At 44.3% G+C, this 19,555-nt stretch overlaps 1 protein-coding gene across 1 annotated transcript in view; it reads left to right on the plus strand.

Annotated features, from left to right (window-relative positions):
• Positions 1–19,555, plus strand: part of nbeal1 (neurobeachin-like 1) — a gene marked incomplete at its 3' end in the record, with an annotated part of 156,290 nt that overhangs the window by 87,558 nt on the left and 49,177 nt on the right. The window contains 8 exon segments of the mRNA XM_084319022.1: positions 574–659; positions 1,465–1,554; positions 1,954–2,131; positions 2,897–3,030; positions 10,267–10,426; positions 11,545–11,647; positions 13,252–13,411; positions 15,859–16,017. Of these exon segments, the coding sequence (XP_084175148.1) occupies positions 574–659; positions 1,465–1,554; positions 1,954–2,131; positions 2,897–3,030; positions 10,267–10,426; positions 11,545–11,647; positions 13,252–13,411; positions 15,859–16,017 (1,070 nt within the window).

Here is a 19,555-nt window from a genome sequence, read left to right on the forward strand (position 1 = left end):
AGTGGGGACAGGGACTATTCTAAAATGCTGATTTACAACGGCTATGTTCCCACAGACCTATGTTCCCCCATTTAAAAAAAATATTTCCCCCATCAAAATTAGGCCCTTTGTTCCCTCAGCCCTATGTTCCCCCAAATTAGGCCCTATGTTCCCTCAGGCCTATGTTCCCCCAAATTAGGCCCTATGTTCCCTCAGGCCTACATGCCCACAGCACAGGTATGGCCGTTCCCTGATGCACATAACGTGTAAAAAGAAAAATATTCTGTGAGTCTCCCATCTATACCTGAGGACATCACAAGTCTGAGTCTTACTTCTCTGGTTTCTGGCTTTCATCAGAGACTAGCTCATGTTCACAAATATTGATTGAACTCCTGGCCTATGGAAATATGTTTGAATTCTAAATGTGGGTGGTTCTACCCCACCCACCCCTCCCCCATGAAACATCCACTGAGGTAGACTACCTCAACCTCTCTCTATCTCTATCTCTATCTCTATCTCTATCTCTATCTCTATCTCTATCTCTATCTCCATCTCTATCTCTCTCTCTCTCTCTTCCCCCCCCCTCCCTCCCAGGTCCAAACTGCATCTCTCCCTTCAAGGCCCAGGAGGCGGAGCTCGGGGACCTCTCAACCAAACTGCTGCTGCACTACTCGCCCAAGGTGATTGGACCGCGCTGCCGTCCGTCGTCCCATTTCTATAACTTGAACCCGTCACAACCAAATCCACTTTGTGTGACTGGTGTGCAAGATGGCCAAATGGAATTGGCACTCTAACCTGCGGGCTGATATTGTGCTTCATTGACTGTATTCACACTGTGGCCATTTTGCTTTTAATGTCACACTCAGGCTGGGTTCCTTTCCACCCTGTTCCCACCTTGGCATGCATGGCATAATCGCAAAATGGCTGCTGTGTGAATATGGTCAATAGCTGCTTCATAGTTCTATAACACCAGAGTCTATAAAACGAAGTCCTGAAATCTACTTGGTGAGCACTGTGGAGTAGATTACAGTTGTTCTCAGTCAGCTTGTACAGACAGGAGCTTGACCCCATTGACTTTGCATTGGTTTTTGGCGAACTATCCGGAGCCTATTGACTATGTATCTGCTTTGAAAATTACAATGTCTCATGTTACATTGTTATTTCTACACATGATAAATATACAAGTCACAGCATGTGAATAACACCGTTTTAGAGTTGTCTGGAAGTGTATTTTGTTCCTTTTGACGGAGCTAGGCTGGTCCAAATCCACTTCCAGCCATTGTGCTAAACTAGCTAGCGCACTGCAGGTCTCTCTCTCTCTGTACTGCACACACAGAGATGAGGAGGGTACCAATGTTCTTCTCTGACAAATAAGGTAATTCCACAAAAGGTTGGCCTGTTCCCTTTGAATGTTTAGTCCAGGTATCAGCAGTGGAAATGTTATATCTGTACATCCATGTTAAATGCTCCTGTGTTCTTCAACAGGCCTGTAAGAACCCCATCTGTCTAGACTTGTCACCCAACCTGCTCCACGGAAGGTTGACTGGGAACAAAGTGGTCAACTGGGACATCAAGGTAACGGACCAGTCAAATCTATTCATAAAGCACATTTAAAAACAACCCACGTTGGCCAAAGTGCTGTACAGACCAGGGCAGGTTGTACAATCACAAGAAAAGACTATAAACAGAAAGAGCTCGTCAATACACACAATAGTGCATATGCACAAATCAACTAATTTAAAAACAGATCATAGGCATAGGCACAAAACACTATAATTATATCAATAAAGCTTGAATCAGTTCATCTGATGTAAAGTTCAGAGTGTTTATATACAGTACCAGTCAAAAGTTTGGACACACCTTCTCATTCAGTTCAATGAGAAAGTGTGTTTTATATATCCTAACTTTTGTGTATATATATCCTATGGTTTGGGACCGATATCCATTCCTCTCGCTACGTGTAACTGTCCCCAGGATATGATCAACTGTGTGGGTGGCATACCCATGCTCTTCCCCATCCTGGAGCAGCTGGCCCTGCTGACCCCCGAGCACCAGGGCAACGACCCTGCCACCGGGTCAGAGTTCATCACCCCAGACCTGGCTACACCCGCCGACGGAGACTGGGTCATCCTCCCGTCCAATAGATCTTCAGGTCTGACTGTGGAACGGATCCTCTTACAATGTGTCATTTTATTAGCCGTATACCATCGACATTACTGTCTTTCAGAGGCTCTGACGAGTTAAATCCTAATGTCAGAGCGAAGTTAGAGGTACAAACTAGAGCAGGGGTTCTCAAACTTTTTTATACCACGACCCAATTTTTTTTGGCGACCCCACACTTAATGTATTGCATAATTTCAAAGTGGAATTAAGGAATATCAAAATAAAAGCACACGTTGTTGAACTTGATCATGCATATTTATTAGAACATTTAATTACAGCACTATGTTATCAATACACATTTATAAAACGAGGCATATTTAGCCAAAATATGTTGCCAGAACATAAAAAAATATATATATTATATACGCATGGCGAGTTAACCCGGGATATCTCGGGTCTGGCGCCGAATGTGTTAAAGTGCTTGATTATTTACAAAACAAATGCAAGGCCCTAACCATTCGCATTGAACGTTTTGTTCATCTATGATCAAATTGTTCTGAATCAAGAAATATATTTTTTTTATCTAAAGTGTAACCAATTGTCGGAAATTGGTTTTAAACTAAATATTGGATCTGATTTTCTTTTCAATAAAACAGCATTTAAAAGTGAATTGTATCCTTTTAAATGCCCTTTTAAAATGGAAAATAGTGCTTAGAAAAGTCCTTGAAAGTCTTTGAATTAAATTGTGCAATGTCTGTGGGAACCCTGAGGGTCAGTGGGCCACATGCTGAAATGTGTATGATGACTTTTTCAGAGGCGCGTCTGGAGAAGAACTTGGTGGCGACCTTCCTGCTGGTGCTGAAGCACTTCCTCCAGAGGCACCCCATCAACCAGGAGAGCCTGCTGCACTGCCACACTGTGGCCACGCTGGGAGCCCTGCTGCAAAAGGTCTGGAACAACTCTTGACCCGATTTAATCACTTGGCCGATATTGGCCTATCGCAGACGTTTCAGTATTGGTCGATATTTTTGGCCGATAGGTGCCGATATATATATATACAGTATATTTTCAGAACATAATGCAGAGAAAAATGCTTGGGGTCATTTAGAAATGGTGTCATCACAGTTTGCTCCAACTCCATTGTTTACATAATAACTCGGTCATAATGCTCAGTCTTTGTTTACATATAACTCAGTCATAATGCTCAGTCATTGTTTACATATAACTCAGTCATAATGCTCAGTCATTGTTTACATATAACTCAGTCATAATGCTCAGTCATTGTTTACATATAACTCAGTCATAATGCTCAGTCATTGTTTACATATAACTCAGTCATAATGCTCAGTCATTGTTTACATATAACTCAGTCATAATGCTCAGTCATTGTTTACATATAACTCCGTCATAATGCTCAGTCATTGTTTACATATAACTCAGTCATAATACTCAGTCATTGTTTACATATAACTCAGTCATAATGCTCAGTCATTGTTTACATATAACTCAGTCATAATACTCAGTCATTGTTTACATATAACTCAGTCATAATACTCAGTCATTGTTTACATCTAACTCAGTCATAATGCTCAGTCATTGTTTACATATAACTCAGTCATAATACTCAGTCATTGTTTACATATAACTCAGTCATAATACTCAGTCATTGTTTACATATAACTCAGTCATAATGCTCAGTCATTGTTTACATATAACTCAGTCATAATGCTCAGTCATTGTTTACATATAACTCAGTCATAATACTCAGTCATTGTTTACATATAACTCAGTCATAATACTCAGTCATTGTTTACATATAACTCAGTCATAATGCTCAGTCATTGTTTACATATAACTCAGTCATAATACTCAGTCATTGTTTACATATAACTCAGTCATAATACTCAGTCATTGTTTACATATAACTCAGTCACATAACTCATAATACTCAGTCATTGTTTACTTTAAACCACATATTCTCTATCAAGCTAGCTATGAGATGCATGCAGACTCAGCAGCACTGTCTGCATGCATCTCATAGCTAGCTTGATAGAGAATATGTGGTTTAAAGTTAGTAGAGAGGACATCAGACGTTTTGCCAGTGAATTCACTCATTACATAATCTTTTTTTGATATACCTACCTATTACCTAAATATAAAGATAATTTCATCATCAGTGAAGATTAAGCTGTTTAGAATATAGAATATAATATACAATACAAACTAGTTTGGTTCCTGCTCAACTATAATTCAGTTAAGTCTCACTTATTTTACAGACATTTGTCTTAAAGCAATAGTTCAGATTCTTTGGAAACCTAGCCCTATTCGCTACTTACTAATGATGATGTTTGTTGTGAAGGATCAGATTAAACCGAATATATATATTTATTTATATATATATATTTAAATAGTGTTTGTATATCGTTTGATATCCCCTGTATATTCCTTGTACAATATGCACTGAATATCCCTTTAGTCTACTAAACAGCCCATAATAGTTTCATTCTACCATTGGACGAGAACCTGGCGCCAGGTTGCCATACCCCTAGGTTCAAGTTCAATCGTGCCGCCCAACATGTCGTGGCAAGCCCCGGTTCCGCGTAGGAATACGTATGGCGAAATACGAATGGTACTATTTGTTCATAGCGCATATATATATGGCGCAAGTAAAGTAGAACTTTCTTTTAGTCCAGTTCTTTACCCTCCAACAGAGTGACAGACGCGAAGCCTCACCCACGACGCACGTGTGGTGTAGTAAGGCCTACTTGGCCTCAGAATAGGCATTGAGATATCGTGTGGATTAATAGTTGAATAGTCATAGTTTGGCACTATACCGTCGAGTTGGACGTATTCTATTAAGCTAATAATAGTCTATTTATGTATGGTGCATCGTTCGGTTAGAGTTCTAAAGTTATCAGTACCCCCATCGTTCCTGACGTTATCTGGACGCTTAACCAGGCTGGGCAGACCCCTAGTGGTGCTTGCATCCGAGGAGCTCCGGGCCAGGGCGACTGGACCTGTATATTGGATTACTCTACCCGGACGACGGCGAGCCTTCCACGGCTTGGATTATGCTTTGGGTGCTTTGATTATTCCATGGATAACGGCCAACACTGCGGAGTGTTGGAACTACCCCCCGGAGAGGACTCCAGGTGAGACGGCGCTCTACACCAGTGAGGTCGCCTCACGTCTCTCCGTTGTGGACCGGCAGCTACCGTCCACCAGAGGGTCCAGCTGTATTCGTCTGCGGACCGAGGTTCTGTGGGCACCGTGTTCAAGACTTTGAATTCTCCCAAGAAATCGTCGGCCAGATGGGATACCGCCAGCGGCTTCTCTAACCCCCCCCTCCTACTGTCTTACAACCAGCGGGACCCCCCCCCCCCCCTTAGTGTATCCAGCTATAATCATTTAAGTACCATCGCTATAGTTTCCTAAATATCCAGGTTGTATACTTACTCCCTGCGTAACCAGAGATTGGACATTCAATGTTGATTTACCTACGAATACTCATTTGCCATACAAGTGCATATTTCAAATCATAAGTGTAAACAAGTGAACGTTGTATATACCTTTTGCTATATTAAATATTCGATTTGTACATTTGTGTGGACTTCGTTTCATCAGGTGGGAAAGTGTTCATCATACTTATATCATGTACTGGATGGCCAGAAGTTAAAGTACAAGAGGTAGTGGTATTAAATACCATATCTAACAATACAGTCAGGGAATTGTACCCCTCAGTTACAATTGGTCCTTCGAGCCGGAGGTAACTAGTGTAATATTAATATAGTGTTATTAATATTGAAATGGCCTATGATGAACACTCCACGAAACGGTCCTCCTAACCTAGAACGCCCGCGGCGCAGACGACAGACACCTCAGTACTTAGAGGCTTACGCTGTCAGTCAACTACCTAGCCTTCGACAAACGGTAAACGCGGTAAAAGTAGAAAGTAAAATTATGTCTGACCTTAACGACCAGGTTTCCCCGACCACAGAGACCCTAGTAGGTTCTAACGTAACTGACCAAGCTCACGGTGGGGACCAGGAGGGAGCTGACATGCCTTTACCCCCCGCCACTACCGAAGAAGTAGTCCCCGACCAGCCCCGGGAGGAAGACAACCCTACAGAGAGAGAACTCTGCACGGAAGAAGAGGAGGAGAGCGCCGAGGAAATAGAGCTCCAGGACTCCCCAACGAGTACACCCAGGAGTGCTTCACCCAGGAGCGGCTCACCCAGGAGCGGCTCAACTCCACAACCGCCTTCCCCCAGCGAAGCGGAGAGGATGCTACAACAGGCGTTCCTCGTCAGCCTGACAGCCTCTACCGAACGCGATCGACTCCAAGCACAGACGCTTAGCGAGCGCGAACAACTCCAAGCGCAACAACGGAGCGAAGAAGAGCGCATACGCCGGGAGATGAGACGCCTTCAGACGGAAATTAATATGGTAAGAGACCGGGCCGCAGCAGAGCGCGCCGCCGCCGAAGCAGAGCGCGCCGCAGCCCAGCGCGCCGCTGACGGTGCCCAAAGAGAAGCAGAGCGCGCCGCCGCCGAAGCCCAGCGCGCCGCTGACTATGCCCAAAGAGAAGCAGAGCGCGCCGCCGCCGAAGCCCAGCGCGCCGCTGACTATGCCCAAAGAGAAGCAGAGCGCAACATCGATCTCATCCAGCGCCAAGCCGAGCGCGACAAGTTACGGGCGCGGCTAATGAAGCGGCTGATGATCCCCAGGGCAACACCCTCTCCCTCCGCCAGGGGTTCAAGGAACTCGTCGAGACAACAGTCAAGGGCAGCGCCTCCTAACCGAGCAAGCGACCCTGAACTTGACCAACAGACCAAGCCTATACCCCCCGCAGACCCCTTTCCCAGACCGGTCCAAGCGAGACCCAGCTACAAGGAAGGAGCGGCATACACTGCGGAGAAGCTAAACAAACGACTACAGGATCTGGAGGACCTGATAGAGGAAGAAGAGGGAGAGGAGGAGAACCGGGCCCGACGACAGCACAGTGCTCCACCGGACCAGGAGGTCCAATACAGCCCAGGCTATACCCCCGCGGCGCTGCGCTACAGACCCCCGACTCTATTCACGGGTGAGCATGACGCACGACCAGCCCCGAGGAACAGCACCTGGACCAGCGGGCCATGGTACCCTGCCGGTACCAGCCCACAGAGAGGCGCAAGAGGAGACTCGCCTAGGAGGCCTCCCCCCCAGCGCTCGCCGATGTATCAGCCATCCACGGCGTCATACATTGCAATACCGACCACCAGACGGAGTGTGTACAGAACACTCGCCAGACAATATGACCCGTTGGGATGTATTCTACCTTACACCACCAGGGCAAAGATGATTGTACGAGCACTATGGGACAAGGACCAGGGCTGGGACGACCCAATACCCGCACACCTTGCCTCAACATGGAGAGAGTGGGAGACGGAACTCCGCTCACTCCCAGGCGTCAATATACGCCGCAGCTACTTCCCATCCACAGTGAGGCCAGAGACATGCGAGATTGATCTACACGTCTTCAGCGACGCCTCCGAAGTAGCCTATGGATCGGTGGCCTACTTGCGTGCCCAAGAGAAGGGAGGAAAGATACACACTGCTTTCATCCTGGCCCGCTCAAGAATAGCCCCACGTAAGCAACAATCTATCCCACGTCTAGAGCTCTGCGCAGCCCTAGCAGGAGCGCATCTAGCCACGTTAATCCAACGTGAACTCACCATTCCGGTGCACAGAACAATCTTGTGGTCAGATTCCACGACAGTACTCACATGGATCAAGTCTGATTCATGCAGATACAAAGTCTTCGTGGGAGTCAGAGTCACCGAGATTCAAGAGTTAACAGAAGCAGCGAGCTGGCGGTATGTGGACACCAAACACAACCCAGCTGACGTCATCACCCGGGGAATGTCTCTGGATGACCTAACCCGTTGCAACATCTACAGTGACGGACCAGAATTCCTCAAGCTCCCGGAAGGAGAGTGGCCTACGCCCACCCCACGGGAAGCAAGTAACAAGGAGGCTGAGAACAAGAAACCTATGTTCTGTGGACTGAGCACAGTCGCCTCCACAGACCCCAACATAGATGACTGCATTACCCTAGAGAGTGCGCAGCAAAGAACATTCCTGCGGCACCACCCAGAGATTCAGTCCACCACTGACATGTCAGCAGCTGACTACGAAGAAGCAGAACTTCTTCTACTACAACGAGCCCAGAGAGACTCGTTCCCCGATGAGCTAGACTGTCTACAGGGAGGAAACCCCGTCCCATCAGACAGCAGACTGCTCCACCTGGCACCAGAGAGTGACGCCCATAATCTCATCAGAGTGGGTGGTCGCCTGCGGAGAGCCCCCGATCTACCGGATGATATTAAGTACCCGATCGTCTTGAACAGCCGACACAAGGTCACAGAGCTGATCATAAAGAAATACGACGAGGATGTACACCACGCAGGAGCAGAGAGAGTCTTCGCGGAGATCAGACGTCGTTATTGGATACTGCAAGGGAGAGAAGCAGTGCGGCGCTTCCAGCGAACCTGTCTAGACTGCCGTAAGTGGCGCGCGCAGCCCAGCATACCACGGATGGCTGACTTACCCCCCTGTCGCCTCCGACTCGGCGACAAGCCATTCCACTCCACAGGCATGGACTGCTTTGGCCCGTTGTATATAAAGAGAGGAAGAGGAACCGAGAAGCGGTGGGGTATTGTATTCAAATGCATGACCACCAGAGCGATACATATCGAGCTCCTTCCGACCATGAGCACAGACTCATTCCTTATGGCCTTCCGAAGATTCACATCACGGAAAGGAAAACCGTCTACATTGTTGTCTGATCACGGGACAAACTTCAAAGGCGGAGAAAGAGAGCTGAGAGAGAGCTTCCAAGCTATGGGCCCAGAACTTAAGACCCACCTCGCTCCATCCCAGATTGACTTCCAGTTTAATCCCCCGAACGCACCCCACTTCGGTGGAACCTGGGAACGAGAAGTACGTTCTATAAAGACAGCCCTGTACGCCGTGCTTGGGGCCCAGACTGTGGCGGAGGAAGTCCTAATGACAGTCCTCACGGAGATCGAGGGAGTATTGAACTCAAAGCCCCTCGGTTACGTCTCCAGTGATGTAGCAGATGTCGACCCAGTCACCCCCAACACACTCCTAATGGGGCGGCTGGACCCCGCGCTACCCCAGACAATGTACAGGCCTGAAGAAGCGAACGGCCGAAGAATGTGGAGGTACAGTCAAGTACTAGCTGACAAGTTTTGGAGCAGCTTCCTACTCCACTACCTACCGTCTCTACAGACCCGCCAGAAGTGGGTAAAAGAGAGAGACAATTTGACAGAAGGAACAGTCGTCATGATTATCGACCAGTCACTACCCAGAGCTACCGTCCACCAGAGGGTCCAGCTGTATTCGTCTGCGGACCGAGGTTCTGTGGGCACCGTGTTCAAGACTTTGAATTCTCCCAAGAAATCGTCGGCCAGATGGGATACCGCCAGCGGCTTCTCTAACCCCCCCCCTCCTACTGTCTTACAACCAGCGGGACCCCCCCCCCCCCTTAGTGTATCCAGCTATAATCATTTAAGTACCATCGCTATAGTTTCCTAAATATCCAGGTTGTATACTTACTCCCTGCGTAACCAGAGATTGGACATTCAATGTTGATTTACCTACGAATACTCATTTGCCATACAAGTGCATATTTCAAATCATAAGTGTAAACAAGTGAACGTTGTATATACCTTTTGCTATATTAAATATTCGATTTGTACATTTGTGTGGACTTCGTTTCATCAGGTGGGAAAGTGTTCATCATACTTATATCATGTACTGAATGGCCAGAAGTTAAAGTACAAGAGGTAGTGGTATTAAATACCATATCTAACAATACAGTCAGGGAATTGTACCCCTCAGTTACAATGTTGATCGGTAGAGTCCTTTCTCAACACAATCCATGCTGTTCCTCATACTAGCTCTGGATAGTTAGCCAGAAACAAATGCAAAGTCAATGGGGTCAAGCTCCTGCCTCCTGTCTGTACAGTGCACGCAAAGTAGATTCAATGACTCTACCAAAATCATCATCATCATCCCTTTTAAGTGTCCATATTTTTGTTTACATTACAAACATAGATATGTGTTGTTGTATTTTAGTTTACATTACAGACTTAGATGTGTGTTGGTTCTGTTCAGCTGCCGATGGGCCTGGTGGACGTGAGCGTGCTGGTGGCCGTGCAGCTGCTGGTGGAGCAGGTGACCTACGAGAAGAACCAGGCTCTTCTCCAGCAGCTCAACACACACCTGCTGTTCAACTTCAGCATCTGGGCCCAGGGAGACTTCCCCCTGCGGATCGGTGAGCTGGGGGTGGGAGCGTGTGGATATGGACACATGTAGCGATGAGTGACTGGTTGAACGAGTGAACGCACGCAAAACAAAATTAACCTGTGTTGTAGGGGTGGACGGTATAAACGGTATACCGTATAAACGGTATGAATTTGCTCTACGGTATGGATTTTGACTATACCTTCATACCTTGTGACCGGTAGACTAAAGCAGCTAGTCACAGCAGTAGCAATGACGTTAACGTTACTTGACGATTCACTCGACGTTTGCAGTGGTCGTTGCATAGTGTTTAATTGTACTGAGTTTTTCTCCACTTTCTCATGGACCTTGCCATATAGTTTGGGCATTTCAATTTGGGTAAGGAGGCTTAGAGGAGACTTGCTTTAGCGCAGCAACGGGCTAACGTTAGCCTCTAACGTTCTAACGTGACTCCGCGGCACCAGTTTTACCTCTTCAGAAGCATTTATATACCGTGATATATACCGTTATCGTCTATGTTTAAAATTATACTGTGATATAAATTTTAGACCATACCGTCCAGCCCGATGTGGCTTATCTGGCTGCATGTTAGCCTAGCTTAGCACAATGAATGGAAGCGGACATGACCGGTTAGCCTTCGGGAGAGGTGTTAACTGGACACTGCCTAGGCTACCCGTCACTGTCCGCTTCCATTTATTGTGCGAAGCTAGGCTAACGTGCAGCCAGATAGCTTTCTACTGAACGCACAGAGAGGAAACTGATATCTATCTTCTTGTCCCTCTCTGGAGAAGACTGTAAGCTAATTTCCCAAAATGTTGGCGTGTTCTTTTAATGGACCAGCAATGTTTTCTATAACATTCTGTACCTAGATATTTGCTGCTTCAACTACCATGTGTTAGCCTTGCATGAAGTGGCCTTGTGCTGAGTTGCTCTTGTCCTGTGTGTGTGTGTGTGTGTGTGTGTGTGTGTGTGTGTGTGTGTGTGTGTGTGTGTGTGTGTGTGTGTGTGTGTGTGTGTGTGTGTGTGTGTGTGTGTGTGTGTGTGTGTGTGTGTGTGTGTGTGTGTGTGTGTGTGTGTGTGTGTGTGTGTGTGTGTGTGTGTGTGTGTGTGTGTGTGTGTGTGTGTGTGTGTGTGTGTGTTGTGGTGAAGGTCACATCCAGTACATGTCCACCGTCATCAAAGACAACAGGAAGCAGTTCAGGAAAAAATACGGAGTCCAATTCCTGCTGGACACCATTCGCCTCTATTACGGGTGAGACTACATATCCCAGAATTTCTTCTCTCTCTTTTCCTTTATTCTTTTCCATGTGATGTGGCTAATGTTTCCAATTTCTTTCATATTAGTCAAATGTTTTGATGACATCTTATTCCAACTGTATAATGGATTATAATATTTGAAGCTATTAGAAACTGAACAGGCTTGTAATATCATGGCATAGCTCTTCGTGAAATAAATTGTAAACCGCTCCACCACAGCTGATTAATCTGGTTATTAATAGAGGGCACCAGGAGTTATTGTCGATGTTAATAAGCGGGTCAATGAGGAATACTTGGTCACTGTCCCTTGGTTTTGGAATGTCCTACTTTAATACATATGACATAATGTGAACTCATTTTATAGTGTTTTTAAAGACACAATCCGTGATTTTTGTCCATCGTCAATGTGGGGTACATTCACACATATTATTGAAGAGCTTGATTTGTAGATGGAAATTATGCTATTTGGAACTCTCTTAAACGGGCACTTCACCAAAAAACAATGCTGATTTATTTTGCACATCATCCCACATACATCCCAAAAACTCAACAGTTTTACACACATTTGTTTAGTTTGACAGTTTTTGAGAGTGAATGAGTTTGAATGTGGCCACCAGTGATGTCACCAGGACACTGAATCCTTGTGTTAATTACAGCTCAATGAAATGATAAGGTAGCAGTCACTATAAGACGAGGTATTGATATTCTTTCATCTACATCATTTCATTGAGCTGTAATTACCACAAAAGAAATAATCCAATTATCTGATCGCCATTCCAAATACTGCTCGTGGAGGTCCGTACCACACTACCGATTGTTACATATGGGCGGGCGGGTGGGGTTACTGTTCGATGCCATCGTTGCATAGAACTGGCTCGCCTGAGTATTTAAACCCCGCCTGCCTGGCTCAGATCTGCTCCTAAAACACACCAGCCCATTTTCAATGAGATGCAATAGCTCCACATGGCAGTAGAGGGCGGTGTTGACCGTCTGCCAGCTCAGACAGGGTCTGAAGGGTATACCAGAGGCTGCAGCTATGAATTATGAATAGATAGCGAATAAACGAAAAATGGTGCTGAACGCATGGCGGGCAATAGCGAGTTAACTCGTTGCCGGCGCAGATTGTGTTAAGTAATAGCGTGTCCTTGGGTTGTACTGAATGACCCTGACCACATACTCCTCACAGACCCAAGTCATTCTGCATTGTAGTCCATTGTGTATCTCGTTGTGATTTATTATAGACCAGCGGTTCTCAAACTACGGGTCGTGACCCAAAGTGGGTCGTGGGTAGGTGACAGTGCATTGGCAAGTAAAAAAAAATATATATACGTATATATATATATATATTTATGTTCTGGCAACATATTTTGGCTAAATATGCCTAGTTTTTATAAATGTGTATTGATAACATAGTTCTGTAATTACATTTTCTAATAAATATGCACGATCAAGTTCAAAACTTCGCCCAAAGAAATCCTAAATAAAATGGGGTTGCGGTATAAGAAGGTTTGAGAACCCCTGTTATAGACGTACACTTCTGTGTTACTGGTATCTCTCCCTGATACAGAGTGTCACCTTTCTCCCCTCCGGCTGCTTCAGGAGGACCAGCGGTAAGGAGGGCGATCTGAGCGACGACGACATCCGCACCATCCGCGCCTCGCTCTGCGGCCTCCTCAAGTACTACATCAGCAAAGGCATGTCCCAGGAGGAGATGCAAAGCATCCTGGGATACATCGCCGCCATCGGAGACGAGGAGCAGGTGAGGGGGCGGAGCTGGTGAGGGAGCGGAGCAGGGGAGGGGGCGGGGCTGGTGAGGGGTTGGATCAGGTGAGGGGGCGGAGCAGGTGAGGGGGCGGGGCTGGTGAGGGGGTGGAGCTGGTGAGGGGGCGGAGCTGGCAACGTGGTTACTTACAATAATAATAATAATGAATGAGATTTTTATAGCACTTTTCTAGAACTCACACAGTCACTTTACATTACTTGTATGATTTTCCCTAACCCTGTGAGGCCCAAATTAAATTGACATTAGCAACTTCAGAGGCCAGAATGTGGGACCTATAAACACATTTACTATCCAATAGCATTGTGAGGCTGAACAACAGGACCCATAGACTATGTTCTGTAAATGTGCAAAAAAAATATTTAACATTTACAGACTTCTTTTTTAAATAGCTAAAAGTGATGTTGTAATTTTGCAACCGAGGGCTTCACAGGATAAAGATGACATATTTGAGTCATTCTTAACAAATTAAGTTAATATATAACTTATATAAGTTATATATATATTAAAAAAAAATTATTCTGTACAAAAGAAAACACTCTATTATGCATTCTAGCAGCCTCTATACCTCTCTGTTTCAGTCCTGTTCTCAATGGGCTGTTATCTACTGTACCATCGGACAAAATTCAGATCCAACTTTCAGACTAGATCAAATCAAATATGACTCAAGATCCAGCAATAACATGGCAATCTTTTTAAAATCATGAAATGATAAAAAGATAAATCATAAAAAAATGTTGTCAGAAACTTTAAGTAGAAAATAGAAGATTTACCTGTTTTATCAAGATATCTTGACACGCACATCATTGACCACAGCGATTGTAGCTGCAATTCTGAACAGCTTGTTTCAAGAGGGAGGGTTCTAGTTCTTGAACTGTAGAAAAGGCACAATGCACATAGTTAACATGTTCCCAATGTTGGGACAACCCCTCATTGACGATGACACTATGTAACAACCCATCATCTACACTCACTGCACACACATCCACATGTACACACTCACTTTAAACAAACACTCACCTTACCACTCACTTTACACCTATATTTTTTACTCAACTTTAGAAGTACAAACCTACAATATTCATACAAGCTTAATGTTTGGTTATTTGTTATAATATATACTAGGGATGCTCGATATTGGCTTTTTGACCGATACCGATATACCGATACTGTCCAACTCTTAATTTCCGATACCGATATCAACCGATATCACATTTTAATGCCAATATCGGACGATAATATCGGTAGGCCGATAATATCGGACATAATTTCTATAGAAATGTAAAAAAAAATATATATATATATATATATATATTTTTTTTTGAAAACCGATACCGATATTTTCCGATATCACATTTTAATGCCGATATCGGCCGATAATATCGGACATCCCTAATATATACAGTAGTCTCCAGTTCCTAACGCACACCTTGATGTCACTACTGTAGTGACTTTTCAATTGCAAAGGCTTCAAGGACAGAGCAGTGCCCCCTCACACACACCTCGCTCACTTCAAACTGCATTCAGTCATTAGTCGGCCCGTTTGTCCGAGAAACGATCCAGCTAAATCTGTTCACTTAAAGCTTTGCTTTTACGCTACTTTTACCTTAAAAAAAAAGATTCTATAGAAATACGAAGCGAAATGACCGTTGATTCCGGTTCCACAGAGTTTTGACATTTGAATCACGTCGGGCCGTCCTTTTCATACGATGGCGTGGATAAACTTGTTCAGCGCTATCTGTGTGTGTTCCATATCCTGTTCCACTGGGGGCTATATGTGGAGGCTGACATCATCCTCTGTGGACATATGGTCGATATAATCTGCATTTGCCTGCCTTTGGCTCCCATCCCCCCACCTCAAGCATCCACCCCCCCCCGGGCCCCCCATCCCAAGCCGGATCAAGGCTTAATAGAGTGACTTATATAGAGGAATTATTTGTAAAAATATACTATAAAAATGTTAGTTGCAATGATCCTGTGTGTGTGTGTGTGTGTTCATATTCATGCTTGTGTATCTGTGCTTATTATCTTCACCCGGGGGAGATAATGTAATTGGTCGTGTGTGTGTGTGTTTATCTGTCCGTGTGTCTGCGGCAATTCTTGCAAACTACAGGGCCGATTTTGGATGAAACGTCACACATAGGCCGACAGCAGGCCAAGGACCTGAATCCTCGAATATCTTTCAAATCGGTCAACAACGAGTTCATTTCCATCGTTGTCCATTGAAATAGATATTCAGTATGAAGTGTCACCTTTTGAACGCAAGAGGAGGATGCTACACAGGATCCCTGTTGGAGCCTCTGGTACTCGTCTCTCTGGGCCCCGCCCCGCCCCTAGAGGTCGCTGTTTGACGGTGTTACAGATGTCCGTAAACTGTGTTGAACTTGTAAATATTTGAATGTAAACGGTGCGTGTCGTGTCTCCAGCTCTGCAGTCTGCTGGAGCTTCTACTGAGCCTGCTGCAGACCAGCCCGGCCCGGGACCAGCTCTTCCTCCTCCTCTACGAGCCCGGGGCCGCCGACTCCTGCTACGCCCTGCTCCTCAACAACAAGCACTCCGACCGCCTCCGCGAGCTCGTCTTCAAGGTGGGCTTAACGGTGACGCGCTCGTGCTAGGGCTGAGCGATACGAGCAAAATATCATATCGCCATATTTTCCTTCGTTTTGACAGTATATATAACGGTAGTTTTCCGGTGCAAATGATCGCTTTTTATGTCTTTATCTTGTAACGCAATTGTCATGGTCCTAGTTCATTCAAAATGGTGTATCTTCTTTTACTTTTTAAATACTGCGGCAAGGAATCTGTTTTTGATTCACTTAAAAATATACAGTTTGTATGTGTGTATATATATATATATATATATAGAGATATTTCTTTTTGCAATATGTATACATCATTGATGATTTGCATGCATCCATGACGATATACCTTCATATTCTAGATACCTCCCAGCCAGGGGAGGAAATTAGGCCACTTTACTCGCCAATTGCGAGTATTTTTTACGTTTGGCGAGTAATTCATGAAGAGCACTCGCCAGTCTGGCGAGTACTAGTAATTACAAAACAAAACAAAAAAATCATTCTGCAATCTGCTGATTCGCTCACTGACACAAACCGAACTCTGACTCCCCCCTTGATTCCTCCCATTTGCGCCACATAATAATCAGACCATAACCAATGAACATCATCGTTGTACAGATGCGCTCTAAGCTCCTCCAATGAACACTCGTTTTCTAGAAGATGACGCCCATCTAGGGGAAGTGGACATACCACTGCGCGCAGACCTACTAACTCCTGCCACCGGCAGCCGGCTTGACAACGTAGACAAACTTACAAAAACACATGAGTGGATGAAAATAATTGCATGTAGAGTCGTCGCTTTCGGATATCGGTGCGGTCTGACATGGGGGCGAACAACAGCACGCGACGCGTCTCCTTCGAGTCGGATGAGAATGACAGTCAACCAGCATTAGCCGGCTAGCTACCTAGCATGTAACAAGCTACCATAACGCGCATTCAACATAGTGGACGACTATACTGAGCGGCTTTGCTTAAATGCAGCCGAGTGACATTTTATTATTACCGGGTTTCCCAGCATATCACCACTCGCCCATATGCCCTTCACAACGGTGATGTTGTCATATTTGGCATTCAGAACACACCTGCTGAACCCCTAGCGTTGTCGATTCGGTTCCAATGTATTGTCATCTTACAGCACAAGTACAGTACAACCAGAATACATTTGGCATACAACCAGAGTGCAAATGTAACAAGTCAAGTTCAAGTTGTTTTATTTAGCTATTACATTACAGTGAAATGCTTGGTTCTTTCACTGCCCAACCCAGTATTGATTGATTGATTGAAAACTTTATTAACAGATTGCAGAATGGGTACAATACAGTACAGCTCAATACACACAATTGTTAATGGGATGCAGACCAGAGAAGGACTTTAGTCTTGTTTACATCAGGGTCCCCCATTTCAGTCCTGTTTGCTTAATGCCTTGTCCACTTCCTCCACACTCCAATATGTTATGATGAATTAAAAATGGGGGACCCTGATGTAAACAAGACGAAAGTCTTTCTCTGGTCTGCATCCCCTTAACAATTGTATGTATTGAACTGTACTGTACCCATTCTGCAATCTGTTAAGAAACTTTTCAATCAATCAATCCCTTCAACCCTGCTCCTGTCAAACCTGCTCTTTCCATTCCCTCCATCATGTCCCCCCTTTCTGATGAATATTTCCTGCACTTAAGAGTCAGACACACATTCCTAGTAGTTGAGCTGTGATGAATGAAAACTTTATTTAACAGATTGCAGAATGGGTACAGTACAGTACGGCTCAATACATGCAATTGTTAAGGGGATGCAGACCAGAGAAAGACTTTCGTCTTGTTTACATCAGGGTCCCCCATTTTCAATTCATTTTCAATTCATCATTCAGTATAACCTAGACCAGCCCAACCCAGCATCTTTCACTGCCCAGTTCAGCCCAACCCAGTCCAGAATAGTTCCCTCTTTCATGTTAATATGTGATTTAATGATGTAATATTTTGAAGAGTAGAGACAGTGTGATTAATTTACTATGATTGAAAATCAATTTAGACGAAGACGTACAAAGAAGTAATTATCACAATTAGCGATTTTTTTTGTCTGGTAAAAAATCTATTTGGCTGGTAAAAAAAATCAGATACCCGCCAGTTGGCTGGTAAGCCAAAAAGTTAGTTTCCTCCCCTGCTCCCAGCCCTAACGCCAGCCTAGAAGATTCTGTGTTTTGTGTTTTTTTTTGTATTTTTTTTTGTATTTATTTTTATTTTTATTTTTTTTGCACAAATCTCTCCAATATTCAACACATATCTTTCCACATCACAATATGCAATGTCCAAGATTTGCCTTTTTCTTTTTTTGTAAGAACATGCAAAACATGTAAAAGACTCATACAAATACATTAAAAACTGACATGGAAATAAAAAAAAGACTTACGAAAAAAAATACTATACATTGTGCATATATATCCCTGATGCACATACTTTACATGTAGACCGATCTACCTGCGAGCAGGTATGTGCTGCATCTTCTATCGGGATGCCATCCTTCTCCATATTGCATGTGAGAGAATGCGTCTCAGATATATGTAGGTGTGCATGAGAGCATGCATGTGTATTTATTTTTTTTATAATTTTTTAAACAAACACATAAATAAACATGACAACACACGATTAGATATACAAGCATTGTTAACAGTGCACATCAAATTAAATCACTGTTTAGATAAATGTCTTATACAAGATATGCCCCTACACACATTATGCTCTTGCTCGCACCCCCCACCCTGGACCCCCCAATGGATAATCCATCCATTGTCATTCGCTCCTAACCAGACACTACCATTATATGCTAGCTTTTATTCTCTCCACCACTTCTAACCACATTGTCAATTTGGATTCATTGAGACCCAAAATTCTTGCTGTAGATATTTCTAGATAAATCACATCGAGATATGTAAGAATCCAGACCTTTCGGCACATTTTTTCCGGTTGAATCCATCGTGATGCTATCAGTTTTTTAGCCACTGTAATACCAGATAAAACCAATCTCTTTAGCTGTATAGGTACTGCATACTCAAAAACATCATTCAGCAGTAATACAGAGGGGTGTACAGGTATATTCAGAATTAAGAGATTTGATAATTGCTGGGTCACTTCTTTCCAGAATATCTTAACTGGTGGGCAGTCCCAGTACATGTGCATAAATGTCCCCTCGTCCCCATTTGTACATAAGGAGCATTTGGAGTCTTGTTTAAGACCCATTCTGTTCAGTCTTATAGGAGTCAAGTATGTCCTATGAATATAGTTAAGATTGATTTGTTGATGGTCCGGGTTCCTTGATGCAAGTCGAACATTTGCCCAGGCTTCTTGCCAATTTGTGTTTTAAAGATCTAAACCCTTAGCTGCCCCCTCCTGTTAAGCGCCTTGGGTCTCCTGAAAGGCGCTATATAAATCTAAGATATTATTATTAAACGAAGTCAAATTCAGATGGGGAATATATAGGCTGGACGTGTGTTGCTGATGTGCACAGACCAGTATTACCATCTCTTAAAGGAACATCTGTATACATGTTGG

The sequence above is a fragment of the Notolepis coatsorum genome (genome assembly GCF_963971535.1).
Source record: "Notolepis coatsorum genome assembly, chromosome: 1".
In the NCBI taxonomy this organism is placed as follows: domain Eukaryota; kingdom Metazoa; phylum Chordata; class Actinopteri; order Aulopiformes; family Paralepididae; genus Notolepis; species Notolepis coatsorum.